Source organism: Protopterus annectens, chromosome 1.part1 (genome assembly GCF_019279795.1).
Source record: "Protopterus annectens isolate FY-2018-M chromosome 1.part1, PAN1.0, whole genome shotgun sequence".
In the NCBI taxonomy this organism is placed as follows: Eukaryota; Metazoa; Chordata; order Ceratodontiformes; family Protopteridae; genus Protopterus; species Protopterus annectens.
In genome coordinates this window covers 1,227,541,771-1,227,559,132 of record NC_056726.1, presented here as the reverse complement: position 1 = coordinate 1,227,559,132, position 17,362 = coordinate 1,227,541,771, and the positions used below count along the sequence as shown (strand labels likewise).

The window sequence follows — 17,362 nt, the reverse complement described above, 5'->3', positions numbered from 1 at the left end:
GCTGTCCCGAGAAGCTCCGGCTCCGAACTCTGGTGGGGAGTCGGAGGAGGAAGTTCAAGGGGTGAAGCAATAGCGAAGTCTGCTGAGACGGGCTATGGAGCATTTGGGCCAGTGCCTGCGACTTTAACAGCCTGCTTACCACCCTCTCTAAATCGTGGTCAGACAGCCTGGAAGATCTCGAAGATCGGCTCCGATGACTCCGCTCTGACAAAAGAGGAGACCCGGGCCGAGTGGATAGATTCAAAGGCGGGGACCGAGATCTCTTCTTGGATGAAGTCATCGGACCAGCGTCCTATGGGTTCCAGATGGAGCCGAAGGCTTCGGCTCAATACTGGATACTGTGTCGGCTCCAGCCGGGGCCGACAAGGCAACAGCAGATTGGGTGTCGGAACCGACCCTAGCTGAGAAGGAGAAAGATCGGCTCCGGCTGGAGCCGATCTCGACTCCGAAGGAGTCGGAGCCACCGGGGAAGGCTTGGAAGCTGTAGCCTGACCCTTAGATGGCTTGGAAGGCTTACTGGACCCAGGTTTAGTGGGTGAACCTTCCGGCTTTAGCAAGCCACGGAGGATTAACTTATTCCTCCTTTCCTGCAGGACTCGCTGGCTAAAAGAGTGACACAAAGCACAGGAGTCCTGCAGGTGTAAAGGCCCCAGGCAGTAAACACAAGAAGTGTGACCGTCTGTCAGAGACATTTTCTGACAGCACGAGTCACACTTCTTGAAGCCCGAGACCTTTACCTCTTTAGACATGGTCTAAGGAAAAGAGAAATAAAATACTCACACACACACACCCCAAAAACAGTCACACAAATTAATCCCACAAACACAGACACACAGGTAGGGATTAATAAGGAAGGCCTAGGCCTAACTGAAATTTTTAAACTTTTTATAAAGTAAAAATTTTTTTAACTATAAGGGGAATAGGGTGATTGTATGGACACTAAACACTAAAAAATAGGAAAGGGGAAGATAAACCCTGACTTAAGCTGTTTGAAAAACTCAAACTTACCTCAGCTGGCAAAAAAGGAGACCTCTTCGCAAAGCGGCAAACGAGATCTGAGGTAGTCCCGCCTTGCATCATGGAATATAGGGTTGCCTCGAGCTGGTAAAAGGAGTTCTCAAGCTAAGCAAGTGCCGAGTCGGAGCCGAGGATCGGCTCCGAACCCATCCAGCAAGAATGAAGGCGAGATTGACAACTTAACATCTACAGTTAGAGGTTTTCTAAAATCAACACTAGATCTATACTACAGTATTACTTTCATATTTCCTGTGTGTGAAACCTCTGATGTTTATTGGAATCAGTTATTCAGTATTTACATGTCTAAATCCTTTTATGTATTATTAAATGTTTTACTATCTCTCACGGTGGCTGGTTACTTAGTTAATATTTTGCAATAACTTGAGTGTGTTTATACTTACTGTGATAACACTAGGGCGACTCTGAAAGGCCTTACTGTTTGGGATACATGCTACCATTTGTTTCAATATCTATTTTACCCAATATAACTGAACACCCCCTTTTGAAGGGTATTGCGGTATTTGACTTGTGACAGCTGTTACCTTGTAATCTGGGCAAAGAAACAGCAGATAAATCTGTGTCAGTCTTTCCCAAGAATGTTGGCAAGTGTAAATATCACACATTTAAGAGCGAGTGTGTCAGATACCTAGCACTGGGACACAGTGCTTTGCAGTGGTTAGAGTGGAGACTCATTTGGGGACCTGGAGTGAAGCATATAGTCCAGTCCCAGGTTTGGAACCTGTTCCCGGTGTACTCTTGGGGAAATGTTTTTAGTGACGTTCCCTTAAGAGACAGTGGTGAGGACTGAGACTCCCTACTAGCTGCCCCACGGTAAAAGGGCTCACTATCTTTCTGGTCAGTCAGAAGCTCCAGAAAGTGTATTCTGACTAAGCAGATAGATAGCAGCTGTGCTGGGTTACGTGTCCTTTTTCTCAGTCTCCTGATCTGCAAGGATGACCGCTTGAAAGCAACAAAAAATCTTTCCATCGAGAAAACAAACTCCTGCACTTTACAGAACACTTGCATCTAAACTGAAATGTCCCCTCATGGGGTAGCCCTTTGCACTAATTGCCTTCTAGTCTAGACACACACACACACACACACACACACACACACACACACACACACACACACACACACACACACACACACACACACACACACACACACTTTCTCTCATTGCCAGTCACAGTCAACATCACTGGCATAGAGGAGTAACTATGGCTCAGTTAATCAATAGTTTTATTAGCAGCTTGGATGTTTCACAGTGCTGGAGGTGGACATACGGGATGCCACAGCCATGGAGCACATAGAGAGGAGTTTTGGGGTTTTGGAGTGGGGCCCAGGGGTGCAGGCAAAAGGCTCAAAAAGCTCAAACCTGGTGGTATTGGTCACTGGTGACTGTGCAGCTCAGTAGGGGTGGGGGGGGTGGTGGGATTGAGAGTTCCCACAGTGATTGGGGGAATAAGCACTTGCACAAAATGCACTCATTGCTAGGATGATGGCAAGACCACACAGTCCCCTCAATGTCTATGAGGAAGATGGCACCTCTGGCAAGCTCTTACCTAGCTCTACTCTGCCTAGGAAAATGGAAGGAAAAACTGAATGCTGGAAAAAAAAGGTCAAAAGCAAGCAAAAAGGGGGGGGTAACCTAGAAAAAAAAAAACCTTCCCAGTCAGGATCACAGAAGCTGTTCTCCAACAAAACATACGAACAAAAGCAATAGAGGGATATAGGAGACAAACTCACCATTTTACAAAACTCCTATAGATTTCTGAACGCATGTTAGGACTTCTCACAGTCAGATGGCTGATGCACAAATGTATGCATACTATTTGATGTTAATCAAAAACATTGAATAAGCATGCCAACCAGAAGTTACTTGTCAACAAATCCCATCTTTACCTTACCAACAGAATATTCACCCTCTCAGTACTTTTCCTTTATATAGTTACCTAAAGTCCACAAAGTATACACCTTAATAAACTGCTCCTTGATGATCGCCCCTTACTATTTTTCTTTAAGTTTCCAGGATTTTTCCTCCTTATGGTACACCACCTTCTCCTAGTTTTTTGTCATTTCTTTTAACTGCCTCATTAATCTACATACCATCACTTTTCTTAATATTCTTTTGCTAAAATTTCAAAACTTTAGTCACCCTCATTTCAGCATAGCTATGAAATACATATGCGTACACACTCAACACACTGATTAACTCTACTTACTGCTGGGAATGCCTTCATCTGCACATTGATTTGTCTCTTCCTCCTGTAAAGTGGCATCGAGTTCATTGTCACTGCCTTCCACCTTCACAACATGAATAACAAGATCATCAATTCTTTCTGCCTCTTTTAAATAATCATCGTCCTGTATATTATTATGCTCTTCATCTGAAAGGCTAAAAGGCAGATCTTCATTGCATTCTTCTTCCTTTACATAATCGTCAGCATTGTTACACCACTGGTTTTCCTCCCCTTCATCATTATGCTTGTCCAGATCATCTTCCTCAGTACAACAGATGAAGTCTAGATCCCTCTTTTCCTGCTTTATATGTCCTGAACTGAACTCTACATTCTCTGGGTTGTCCTCAGCATCCCTTAAAGGGCATTCATTCTGTTTCTTTGGATCAGCAAGCAAGTGTAAAGTGGAAATGCTGTCTTCTACATCTAAAACATAAAAATTACAAAATGTAGATTTGACATTATCAGCTAGGGTAATTGCAAGAAAAACATTTTACAAAGGAAAAGCAAGTCACCAGCATAATAGAGAGACTGCTGTCATACAGTTTTGTTAGGGTTATCTTATATTTTTTAAGCATTCATTTTGAAGGCTACTGAGGTTCACTGAAGAACAGCAGAGGGCAATTTAAAAATGTCTCCGAACAATTTCAAAACACTTTTTACAATTGCATTAATACCTATTTTAGTCAATATTCATACAAAAGGGTAGAACAAAGATGATGTGCTTTTTAAGGATTCAGTTCCTCTTCTTATTCTGGATTCACTTCAGAAGCTCGACATACTGAAATCTCGAATTTCAGTATCTCAAGCCCAAGAAGTGGAATCCACAAAACAACGAAAACTAAAAACCGCGAAATTCAAAACCTCGAATACTGGAAGTTTTGAATTTTGCTACACACACACACACACACACACACACACACACACAATCAGTGTACTACATGAAAGCAGGGGGACAAGCTCCCCTGCACCCCTCATGTTCCACTTAAAGAAATCCCAATCCCTACAAGTTACGCTCTAGGGACCTAAACCTAGTCACCCCAATAAACAGAAAGTACAGTTTTGTACCTACCATAAATGTAGATGTCCGAGAGGAATGCATCTGCAGTCTTTACAAATGGGTTGTCCTGTCGTCAGGCAGCCCTTCGGTCGGCCGGATTCCAAAGTCTGGGTCTGGCTTCGGCTGGTGTCGCACTTCACCCGACGTCATTGCGGCAGTTATTCGGGTATAAAGGCATCAGCCGACGCCATTTTCCTCAGTGTTTCTTGCCCCAGATGCCAGGTGCCCTCTTGGATGGCTAAATTTGGATAAATGCCAAAGTTTCCAAATAGTAGAGAGCAACCACATAAAATAAACATGTATGCACATATATGCAAACAAATGCACCATAATAGATCCCCCCCCAAGCTAGCTGTAGATTGGCAAATACCCTAGGAGTACCTCAGAGGGGAAGGAGGGTGGGTAATCCTGACTGCAGATGCATTCCTCTCGGACATCTACATTTATGGTAGGTACAAAACTGTACTATGTCCTTCAAGGATGCATCTGCAGTCTTTACAAATGGGTAGAATACCATAGCTAAACTAGGGGAGGAGGAAAGAGAAGAAATTATGGTGTAGTTAGGATCCCTTGCAAAACAGCAGTGGCGAACCCTGCTCGGGATCTAGAGTATAAAGGTAAGTTATAATGCTTGGCAAATGTATGCACGGAGGTCCAAGTAGCAGCCTCTATAATGTCCTTGGTAGCCACTCCTCTTAAGAAAGCTGTGGTAGTGGCTGTAGCCCTTGTAGAATGAGGCCTTATGTTCTGTGGAATTTTCTTTCCATGGTAGGAGTAGCAGAATCTGATGCAATTTCCTATCCACTTGGAGATTGTCTGTTTTGAAAATGCTTTTCCTTCCCTTCCTGTTGCATATGCTACCAGAAGCTGGTCAGTTTTTCTATTGCCCTTGGTTCTGTCCAGGTAGTAGCGTAACTGTCTATGTACATCTAAAGTATGCAGCAGTCTTTCCCCCCTGTTCTGTGGATTGGGGAAGAATGTAGGTAGGTGGATAGCCTGGTTTAAAGATACTCTGGATACCACCTTAGGCATAAATGTAGGATTTGTTCTCATGGACACTCTGTCTTGATGGAAGATTAGGAAGGGTTGTACTGCCATTAAAGCCTGTAGCACAGAAATCCTTCTTGCTGAGGTAATTGCCAGCAGGAAAGCAGTTTTCCAGGATAGGTGTTGAAGTTCTGCTGTTGCTGCTGGTTCGAAAGGGGGGAGTGTCAATTTTTCTAGCACAAAGTTCAAGTCCCATGCTGGCAATGGTGGTTTCCTAGGAGGTTTTACATTTTTAATTCCTCTCAGAAACTGCCTGAGTAGAGGATCTTGAGAAGACAGGGGATCGAAGCTGTATTCTGCAGAAATAGCTGATGCATGTATCTTGATGGAGGAATAGGACAGGCCTGTATGGAAAAGCTCTGCCAAATACTCCAGGATGTTGGCTATGTCTACCTTTGACACATCTTTTCCCCTTTCAGTACTCCAAATAAGAAATCTTTTCCATTTTCCTGCATAGTTCCTTCTTGTTGAAGGTCTGCGGGCCTCAAGGATAATGTCTTTAACCCTTTGGGATAAATCTGGGTTAGTTGTTCTTATATAATGTTCCAGGCAGTCAGCTGCAGAGTTTTCAGGTTTGGATGCAGGGTGTTGTAGCCACTCTGAGTTAACAGCAATGGGATCAGGGGTAGTGTCCACATTTGTCCCCGAGACATGCTCCTCAGTAATGGGTACCAATGTTGTCTTGGCCAGTCTGGAGCTATCAGAATGATCCTTGGACGTTCCTCTTTGATTTTCAATAGCACCTTGTGCATCAAAGGAAGAGGTGGGAATGCATATGCTGTCAGGCTTTTCCAACTGAAGGATAGAGAGTCCACCTTCCAAGCAAGTGGGTGGTACGTTCTTGTGCAGAATTTCTTGAGCTGGTGATTGAGTGGGGATGCGAATAGGTCTATCTGTGGTAGTCCCCATTTCCTTGTGATGGCCTTGAAGATGTCCGGGTGTAGCATCCATTCGTGAGCATCCGAGGTAGTTCTGCTTAATATGTCTGCTAGGATGTTTTCTTTTCCCGGTACAAAAATTGCTTGTAACTGAATGTTGTAGCTCAGAGCCATATTCCATAGGTCCAGTGCCATCCGGCATAGAGGGTATGAATGAGTGCCTCCCTGTTTGTTGATGTACCACATGACTGTGGTGTTGTCTGTCCTTATCATCAACTGGCCTTCTTGGAGGAATGGTCTGAAATTCTGGATTGCCAGTTTTACTGCCAGCATTTCCTTTTGATTTATGTGCAGGTGCAGCTGATCTTGAGTCCATAAGCCTTGTATGCACTTGTCCAGCATGTGGGCCCCCCAACCGAGGTCTGAGGCGTCCGTTGTGATGGTTTGGCTTGGTTGAATGCTGTGGAAGGGCAAACCTGGGTTTGACTGACATGCCCTGAGCCCACCATAGGAACTCTTGTTTCAGGTATGGGATTAGTGGTATTTCGGTTTCTAGGCTGTGCCTGTGTTGAGACCATAAATTCTTCAGGTACCACTGTAGCTTTCTCATATGTAGTCTGGCATGAGGGACCAGGATTATGCAGGATGCCATGAAGCCCAAGGCCTGCAGTACTTTCCTTGCTGTTAGCTGGCTCTGCTTTGTTAATGCCAAGAAGTAGAGAGGAAGTTGTTCTTGTTTTTCTGCAGTTAGGAATGCCATCTGTTTTGTTGTGTCCAATTCTGCACCTAAGAAGGTTATTCTTTGGGATGGAATCAGTCTTGATTTTTTTATATTGACTGTATATCCCAGGGCTTGCAGTAAGTAAATGACTCTTTGTAAGTCTTCTGTTAGCTTGTTTCTGTTGTCCGCTTGTATCAGGCAGTCGTCCAGGTATGGATATATTTGGATTCCCTGAAGCCTGCAGTGGCGATTACTGATGCCAGGCATTTCGTGAACACTCTGGGCGCAGTAGATAAGCCAAAGGGCAATGCTGAGAATTGATAATGCTCTGATCCTGCAAGAAATCTGAGGTATCTTCTGCAATTTGGTCGTATGGGGGCGTGCAGGTATGCCTCCTTGAGATCTAGAGTCACCAGCCAAGACTCCTTGCCCAGCATGGGAAGAAGTTGCTGTAGGGTCAGCATTTTGAATTTTGGAACAATGATGAATGTGTTTAAAGCGGACAGGTCGAGAATAGGCCTCCAATTTTTCTCTTTTCGTGGTACCAGGAAGAGTCTGGAGTAAAATCCCTTTCCTTGTTCCATAGATGGTACCCTTTCCACAGCTCTCATTTTTGCTAATTGAGCTATTTGTTTTAGAGCTTCTGTCTTTTGATTTGGTGGTAGGTTTGGCATTCCTCTTTTTGCTGGTAAAGTATGGAAATGAAACCTGTAGCCTTGGTCTATAGTTTGCAAAATCCACTTGTCTCTTGTGATGCAGTGCCAGTTTTTTGAAAATAAGGCTAACTTTCCGCCTAAGGGTGCTGCTGTTTGTTCCCTGGTAGGCGGTGCCAGAGCCAAGTCACTGTGATTGTCCTGTTGCAGTGGTAGTAGTTGTGTCTGTGTCTCGTTGGTTGTTACCTTGCCACTGGCGTCCCCTGTAGGCACCTCCTCTGGATTGGTTTCTGCCTCTTGAACGCCTATTCCTGCCTCTCTGTGTTTTAGAGGAGTCTGGAAAGGACCAATTTTTGGAAGGCCAGTTCCTGCTAAACCTTGGAGGCTGAACCTGTAAGAAATCTTTCACTGTTTGTACAGATTTTGCCTTCTCTTCCATTTTCTTCAGTACCTGCTGAGCAGGAGAACCAAATAAATTGACCTTATCCATAGGAGCATCTAATAGTTTTGCTTTAACATGACCCGGCAAGACCTGTTCTTTCAACCATGCATGCCTTCTGATAACTGTGCCAGTCATGGCTGATCTAAAGGAAGCCTCCAGTGCATCATAGCCACATTTTAACGAATGATTACTAACCTGCTGAATGTTATGCACCATTTCAAGAACATATTTCTTATCTAAAGAGTCATCAGAGGACAGTTTCTTAGTTAACTGATCAAGCATAAACTCCTGGTATTGGATCATATGAAACTGACAGTTCAATGCCCTAGCTGAGAGAGTAGCAGAGGTGTATACTTTTTTACCCCATCTCTCTAAGGACCTGGATTCCCTTTCAGAGGGGAGGGGATTTTTAGCTGAGGTCAAAGCTACTGCCTTAGGCCCCTAGGAGATAGTCTCGGGATCTGCAAAAGGGGCCTTGTATAAATGGTGATGTGTGTCCGGGACCCTGTAGAACCTATCGGGCTTAGCAGGGGCTGGAGGTAAAGTATCAGGAGCAGTGCAAGCATCATTAAATGCATCATCTACAACAGGAAGAACTGGAGGTATAGCTAAAGGCCTATGTTGTGGTAAATGCAAAAAAGTCCTAAGCCTTTTCCTTGAATCTGAGAAATCTTGCCCCTGCCATTGAAATTGCTCCCTCATGGCATGTAAGGTTTCCCCAAAGGAAAATTCCTCTGGTGGAGAGGCAGAAGGAATCGATTCCTCAGCATCGAGTCTTCATAAGGAGAAAAAGGAGCCTCTGGATGGTCTGTATTGTCTGAATCATCAGAAGGATCATCTGTGGACACTGGCTCAGAGGGCTCTGCTCTAGGTCTCTTTTCTGGAGGAGGTTGAGAGGCCCTGTCTGGATGAGGTTGGGATCCCCTTATTAAAGAGATGAGATCCTCTGCCAGAGTAAGCATTTGGGAACTGGAGCTGGGCCTGTGAGAGGGGGGCTTAACAGGCACAGACTTAGAAGTTTTGGCTGCTTTAGCCCTGGCAAAGGCCTTTATGGACATGGCTGCAGGAGGCCTAGCAGCACCACGTGCAGGGGTTGAAACATCCAAGGGGATGGTGTCCGATAACTCTTGTGAAACCACAGTAGCAGGTTGGATTTCAGAGGCCGATTCAGCCAGGTTAGAAGAGGCCTCGGTAGTAGTCATGGATTCGGCTGAAGTTAGAACCGCTTGCTCGGTTTCGGCCGAAACCGAGACACTCGCGGTTTGCTTAACCGCGGTTTCGGCCCGCGAGTGTCGGTCCTTTTCTTTGCGTTTCTTAGCAACTTGTGAAGTCGGAGGATCCGACGGCATAATGTACGTGAAATCTGAGCCGAAAAACTGTTCAGCAAACTCCGACCGACGTCTAAGCGTCCGTCGGTTGAAAGAAGCACAGGCTAAACAAGCTGCTACGTCGTGGTCTGGGCCTAAACAAGCAGTAAGAGTGGAAATCTTTATGAGGTATTTGTTTCCCACAAGTTAAACAGTTATTCACTTTTTCTGACATCGGCTGAGGCAAGAAAGAGTCCCCAACGGGGTACTTAGCTTTTTAGAAGTCTTCGAAGTAGTATTTGGTAGTAGTAATCTCTGGATCTGACCGACCGGCACTTGCGAACAGCTTCTGCTTTGGGCGCCACGCGGCAAGAAAGACTGAGGAAAATGGCGTTGGCTGATGCCTTTATACCCGAATAACTGCCGCAATGATGTCGGGTGAAGTGCGACACCAGCCGAAGCCAGACCCAGACTTTGGAATCCGGCCGACCGAAGGGCTGCCTGACGACAGGACAACCCATTTGTAAAGACTGCAGATGCATCCTTGAAGGACATCATGCTGGAGGTATAGATTCCTGTCTCAGAGACTTCCCACACTCTGGAACAAACTACCTATCTATATCAAACAAAGCTCCTCATTAGCACTGTTCAAGAAAAATTTTGATGATTGGATGGGAGATGGGAAATTCACCCCTGGGATCACTTCTGTGGCTCTGCTTGACAGCGGCACAAGAAAATTTTCTTGGGTGGCGAAAGCCAGGGTACCTTTGGCTAGGCTTATATAGGCCCTAGGGCCAGTAGCCTAGTACCTACCTATGAACCTATGTGGGGAGCTGCGCCCCCCACAGCCCCCCTACTTAAATATTCTCACTCCGAGGTCACACTACATACAAACACATACAAAACACCACCACACAAGCTACTTTCTCTTCGCGCGCATACACATCACAGCAACAAAACATACTGACACACACCACAGCCCATACCCAAACCCCTTAACACACATACACACTTACCTGAATACATGACCATAGCGGAACTTTAGAAGCACAAAATTCAAAACCTCTGGCATTTGAGGTTTTGAATTTCACGCTTCTAAACTTTCGCTATTATGTGGATTCAGCTTCTTGGGATCATAATACTGAAATTCGAGATTTCAGTATTTCGAGCTTCTGAATGGAACCCCTTATTTCATATTGTTCACTGGCAGATCCCACAGACTGACCCCCCCCCCCCCCAAGTGAGGTCCACAGTGGTTTATGGTAATTAGGAAAAACTCAGAGCACTTGGGAAATTGTCTTGCTCTTCATAGCTTTGCACGACTACCGTTTAAGTTGGTACAAAATAAGTACAACTGCACAAAAACGTACCATAATACTAACTGATTAGATAGGTCACTGCTGTAGTAGTCCTTACTACTGGGACTCCAGCTGCAGAAAAGTCCAACATAAAGCCTGATTCCAGAGCTCGGCATCCTTCCCTCTCCAGGCATGGCAGACATCCACTATTTAGGGATGTCCAGACATTCCCTTACAAAACAAGACATCTGCCCTTGCCATTTTGACTTAAGGAAGACAAGTGGGTATCTACCCTTATGAATAAGGCCATAAGGCTCCCATCCAAAAAATGACCCTCCAATGTTAGTCTGAGGAGAAGCAAAATAAATATGCCTCCCCAAACTTATTCAGACATAAGCAGGCCAGAGGCCATTGAATGGAGGAGGAAACAGTAGTTGTATAGGGACAGCACCAGATGCCAAAACACAGTAACAGGGGATGGTGACAGGGAAACAGGACTGTAATAGTCATCTATAAGAACATGTACTATTAAGGTAAACTAATCCACTGCTGAAGTACATTTTTCGTTTCGATAATTGTTAGATCATAGGAAATGCAACAGGAATCACAAAACAATTTACACTTTGCCAATTACCCACTTTTATGCTACCCCCTTAACAAGAATGGCAAGTGAGGTCAGTCACAGAGAACATTTATGGGTTATGATCACATCATGAGAAGCCCTTACTACTGAGATAATTCTCAGAACTCACAGGGAAAGGGAGCTGGCAGGAGTAGGACTGGGACGCAATAAGCCCTGTACGATGGCAGTAGCAAACCCAGATCTTGCCATGGAAGAAATGACCAGCTTACCATGCTTAGAGAAGATACTGACTGAAGGCGATGTAGCTGCCACCAAAACAGCCCAAGCAGTCACTCCCTTCAGGAAAGCCACAGTACAAGCTGTGCCCCTGATGTTGTGGGCTTGCACAGTTCCTTCTAGCTTTTTCCCAGTGGAAGGAATAATAAACGTGCTCGACCGGGGCCAGCCTTCTGGAGACTGGCTACTTTTAAGTGGGGCTTTCCTTCACTGCCTGCTGCAAAAAAGTAAAAATAAACCATCAGTTTCTAATGTTTTGGTTTTATGATGGTAGTACCTCAACTATCTATGCATTTCTAGGGAATTTTCCCCTTTGCTACGATTCCATGCCTGCAATGGGCATAAAGGCGGGGTTTGTTCTTAGGCTGACGTTCACATTATAGAACACTCTGCACATAAAGATTTGTAGTAACACACATTATCGACAGATGTGACTGCCAATGTTTTACAGGTAAGGTACTTGAGAGGAATGGTGGTAGGAGACTCAAATGGGGCAGAGTCAAATTGCCAGGACATAATTCAAGTTTCATGAAGGAACTACTATTTTTTTGAAGATGATCTTGAATGCAATACTTCTTTGAGGATGCATTTGACTAGTTGTAGGTATGCTAAAGGGAGATATAGTCCATGAATAGGCAGACTGAGATGGCCAAAAGTTTTACCTTTATAGAGGCACAATCTAGGTCTAAATTAAATAGCCCACTTAAGTACTTGCAGCATCAAGGACACCAATGCTATACTCGGGTCCCGATTCTTTTTATTGCACCAAACAAAAATCTTGACCCATTTGGATCCATAGGACTGCACTATGGCAGGATTCCTAGCCTCCTTTAAGGTTAGCACATTGTCAGTAAGCCAGTGCTTGAAAGGCAAAACATTTAAATTATTCAGGCGGTAAAGCTGCAGTGATTCCTGGTTAGGGTGTATTAGGGCCCCCTTATTCTGGAATAGCAGGTACATTTACTAAGGCAGTATACACATAGCTACACCTTAAATATCTGCATGAGGAAACAGAAATAGTACTACCTGGGCCAAAAGGATATATTTAGAAGTATCATCGATTCCTTCTCTCTTGCCTTCTGGTCACCAAGGAGAGTAGGAAGATTGAATGGAAAGTAAAGAAAAAGATACCCATCCACTTAAAGAAGATGGCACCCTTTGCCCATATCTTTGGTGCTCTTCAGCAGAAGGCGGCACCCTTTGCCCATATCTTTGGTGCTCTTCAGCAGAAGGCGGCACCCTTTGCCCATATCTTTGGTGCTCTGCAGCAGAATGCCTCTCTGAACAACAAACAGCTGAGAACAAACAAGTCTATATCTGTAAATTCCAACCTGTGAATCCCACACTAAGTTCAACGCTGATGGGATGTAATCTGCCTTTAAACATATGCGACTACAGCAGCTACCTACCAAGCAGTTATGGCCAGACAGATCAAGAGGTACAAATGGGTATCCCCTTTGTTGTTGATGTACCCCATTACAGTTGTGTTATGTTGTCACTTGCAGAGCCACTTTTTCAAAGTAGGTTAAAGAGCCCTAAATGCCTTTATTAAGTAAGGCATTAATTCTTTCATACTTAATGTGCTGCTTCTTTTGGATGGTGTTCCAGTTTCCTTGAATTCTGAGGTTTCTCAGAATACGTCCCTCAAGTAAGGTCTGAACTATCTGTGGTTATTGTATGGCTATGGGATTCCTAGATGAGGAGCATGACTTAGGTCTTATCTGACCTGGCAGACCCACCCTCTCTAGCTCAACAGAAATAGTGTATCATATGAATTATCTCTAACAGGGACTGTGTTGGTTCCAAAGTGGACCTTGTGTACTGCTGTTGTGCTCTCATGTGCAACCTGGCCAGAGGGACTATCAATGTAGTGCAGATCATGTTTCATAGTGCACAAAGCTAGTCTATAGCCCAGACGATAGTCTCTCATGCCATCTTCTGAACTGTGCCATCCCTCTGGTGGAGATGGGCCCTCTGGCTTTAACAGTCCATAGGTGACTGGAGGAACACCATTTGGGAACACTGAAGGAAAATTCACAGTTTTGGAGCAGTCCAAAGTGAACTGCAGAGACCTTTCTGCCTATTCCTAGGATAGTACCAGGATGAGGCAGCAACATAATCGGAGCTCCCCTTGTTCTGCAGTATGTAATTACTGTGGCCCGGTACTTTAAACCATGGATGCAGTAGCCAGTCCAAACCACAAGGAGGTAAACTGACAGAGAGACGGCCTCTTGACTCAAACATAAGGAAGTAACTGTGGTCCCTATGGATAGGTATGTGAAGGTAGGCATCTTTGGGGTGTAAAGTTGCAATCAGATCTTGAAGGAACAGAAGTGGAAGAAGAGCTTGTAATGTCAACAATTTGACTTTTGGGGTTTTGAGGTGGGTACTGGGCCTTGAGAGGTCCAGAATACACATTCATGGACCTTCCTTTCTAGACACGAGGAACAGTATCAAGTAGAATCTACTGTTTTGATCATGGCTTGATAGGAGCTGTATTACTTCCAGTACCAGCACTACTGCAGTATAGGGGGACCAGAGGCGTTTGCTATACTGGCATTGTTTTAATACATCCAAAAACGAAATAAGATAGAAAACTCACTTTATTTTTAACCAAAAAACAAAGCTTTCGGGAGTATCCCTTCCTTAGTGTTGATTAATACATTTCTAATTAAAAATGAACACATTATATAACAAACAGACAAATACAACATGACACAGCCAACCTATAAAAAACAATACATAAAAAGTCCAATCATAATGCTAGACAGGGGCACAGTAAACTAATTCTATTATATAAGGGGACCTTCATTGTGTCACTACTAGACAGAGGCACAGTATTCTAGATTTATTCTGTACATTTTTGTACCATTTCATGGAGTGGCAAAAGCCACATCACTATGGCTAGGCTTACAAATGCCCCAGGGCAGATAGCTTAGTACTATACTATGAAACTAAACTATAATATTAAAGCTGTAGGACTCTATTTTAAAACTCTTATTAAAACAGTATATTTTCAAAAAGACCTATAGAATATGTTTATACTACATATAAAACAACTAAACACTAATTTATTACTAAAACTTTATGTATAGAACAGTGTAAATAAATGAAATATGCTTAATGATACTGTTTTTGCTTAAATTCCAGCACTGGCTTAATAGTGACCATATTATTCAGCCCAGGTTTTTTGTCAGCATTTAGCCTGACTATCCATTTATATTCAGCGATATCTAATTTATTAATTATATCGCCTAATCTTAGACTTATCTCTATTATCTGCAGAACTTTAAATTTAAAAATATGTTTTTCATTCCCATCACTCCTATGTAAAGCTAAAGCATTCGTGAGAACTTGTCTTCTCATTTCTGATTTATGTTCTATGATCCTATCTTTTAAGGATTGTGATCATTTGCCAACGTAAAACCTTGGGCATTGTGTGCATGTAGCTAAATATACAACAAAGGCAGTTTTACATGTTGCTTGGCATCGTATATCAAATTTAATTTTACTTTGAGTGTATAAACATTTTCTCACTACAAATGTCTTTACAAAAGCTACATGAAAAACAAGGTATTGTACCCATTTTAGTTATTATAGCTGATGGTACTAGATTCATTGCAAAATCCTTATAGCATAACCTTCTCTTTAAATTCAACATATTCCTATGTGAGAACCTTGGGGTAGTTCCCAAAAGTTTATTTAATTCAGGTTGAGCCATAAGTATACGCCAAGTTTTTCCAATTATCTGTTTAACGTACCTCGTTAAGTTATTGTATGTCAAAACATATCTTACAACATTATGTGGCATATCATGTTGATTTTCTTGATAAGCCTCATCACTGACAAATGGCCTCGAATTGTCACGGCTTTTATTTAATACATCTTCCTTTATTTCTTCAACCTGTATTTTCCTATAACCTCTATTGTTAAAATCATTGCAAGCGATATAACCTACAATGAAAATGAGGCTTATAAATCACTGCTTGCTAACAAAAATATCATAATTAAGCAAGCCGATAAGGGTGGTGCCACTGTAATCTTTGATAGAATTAAATACTTGTAATCTATGTATAATTTTTAGATGATGAACAAACATTTAAGGAAATAACTATGGTTGATGTTAAAAAAACTATTAGTGATGTGAATATGTTCATATATGATTTACAAGTACAAGGTGATATTGATTTAGATACATTTAATTATTTTACAGTTTCAACACCAGTCATTCCAGTCCTTTATGGTATCCCTAAATTACATAAGTCACTTACATCACCACTGATGAGACCCATTGTATCAGGACGGGGCTGGGTAACAGAACCCTTGTCCATTTATATTCAAGAAAAACTTAGCAAATATTTGTTTACTTGCCCTAGTTATATAAAGGATACCGGTGACTTTTTGATAAAATTATATCAGTGGAACATTAACAACAACGAGTCTGAATATTTAACGGTGACCATGGATATATCATCTTTATTCATGGTCATACCTAATAATTATGGAATTGATGCTGTATGCAGTTTTTTATGCGAAAATACTGGTAATAAAGGCAGGGAAATTGACATACTATGTAGCATATTAGAAGTAATTTTGGAAAAGAATATTTTCATACTCAACAAACAATACTATTTACAAACCTCTGGTGTAAATACATATGCTAATATAGTATTAAGTCAATGGGAGAAAACGTATGTATATGGTGATAAAAACTTGTAAAGAAATAATGTTTTATTTTATCATCATTTTGTAGATGATTGTTTTCTCCTATGGAAAGGAACACACGATCAGTTAATGGATTTCATTACCTATTTAAATAATACAATTGATTTCTTGAAGTTCACTATGTGTTCATCTAATGTTGAAATTACATTTTTGGATGTGATAATACATAAAAAAGATGATAATACACTAGAAACATCAGTGTTTCAAAACAAAATACAGGTCAACAGATATAAATAGTATGCATGCAAGCCATGTGTTTCGTGGGATAGTGAAGAGCCAACTGTTACATATCAGCAGGCTTAACACTGATTTCAACAAGTGTAAACAGCAGATGGAACTCGCTTGCAATGATTTTTACAATAGAGGTTATAGGAAAACACAGGTTAAAGAAATAAAGGAAGATATATTAAATAAAAGGGGTGACTATGCGAGGCCATTTTTCAGTGATGAGGCTTATCAAGAAAATCAACATGATATGCCACATAATGTTGTAAGATATGTTTTGACATACAGTAACTTAACAAGGTACGTTAAACAGATAATTGGAAAAAATTGGCATATACTTATGGCTCAACCTGAATTAAATAAACTTTTGGGAACTACCCCAAGGTTCTCACATAGGAATATGTTGAATTTAAAGAGAAGGTTATGCTATAAGGATTTTGCAATGAACCTAGTACCATCAGCTATAATAACTAAAATGGGTACAATTCCTTGTTTTTTATGTAGCTGTTGTAATGACATTTGTAGTGAGAAAATGTTTATGCACCCACAAAGTAAAATTAAATTTGATATACGATGCCAAGCAACATGTAAAACTGCCTTTGTTGTATATTTAGCTACATGCACACAATGCCCAAGGTTTTACGTTGGCAAATGATCACAATCCTTAAAAGATAGGATCATAGAACATAAATCAGAAATGAGAAGACAAGTTCTCACGAATGCTTTAGCTTTACATAGGAGTGATGGGAATGAAAAACATATTTTTAAATTTAAAGTTCTACAGATAACAGAGAGAAGTCTAAGATTACGCGATATAATTAATAAATTAGATATCGCTGAATATAAATGGATAGTCAGGCTAAATGCAGACAAAAAACCTGGGCTGAATA

At 42.1% G+C, this 17,362-nt stretch overlaps 1 protein-coding gene across 1 annotated transcript in view; it reads right to left on the bottom strand.

Moving 5' to 3' along the window:
• LOC122815924 (zinc finger protein 345-like) overlaps positions 1-17,362 on the bottom strand; it is a 477,973-nt gene that overhangs the window by 307,163 nt on the left and 153,448 nt on the right. Inside the window, exon 3 of the mRNA XM_044088794.1 lies at positions 3,243-3,683. Within this exon, the coding sequence (XP_043944729.1) occupies positions 3,243-3,683 (441 nt within the window). The remainder of the gene's footprint in view (positions 1-3,242; positions 3,684-17,362) is intronic.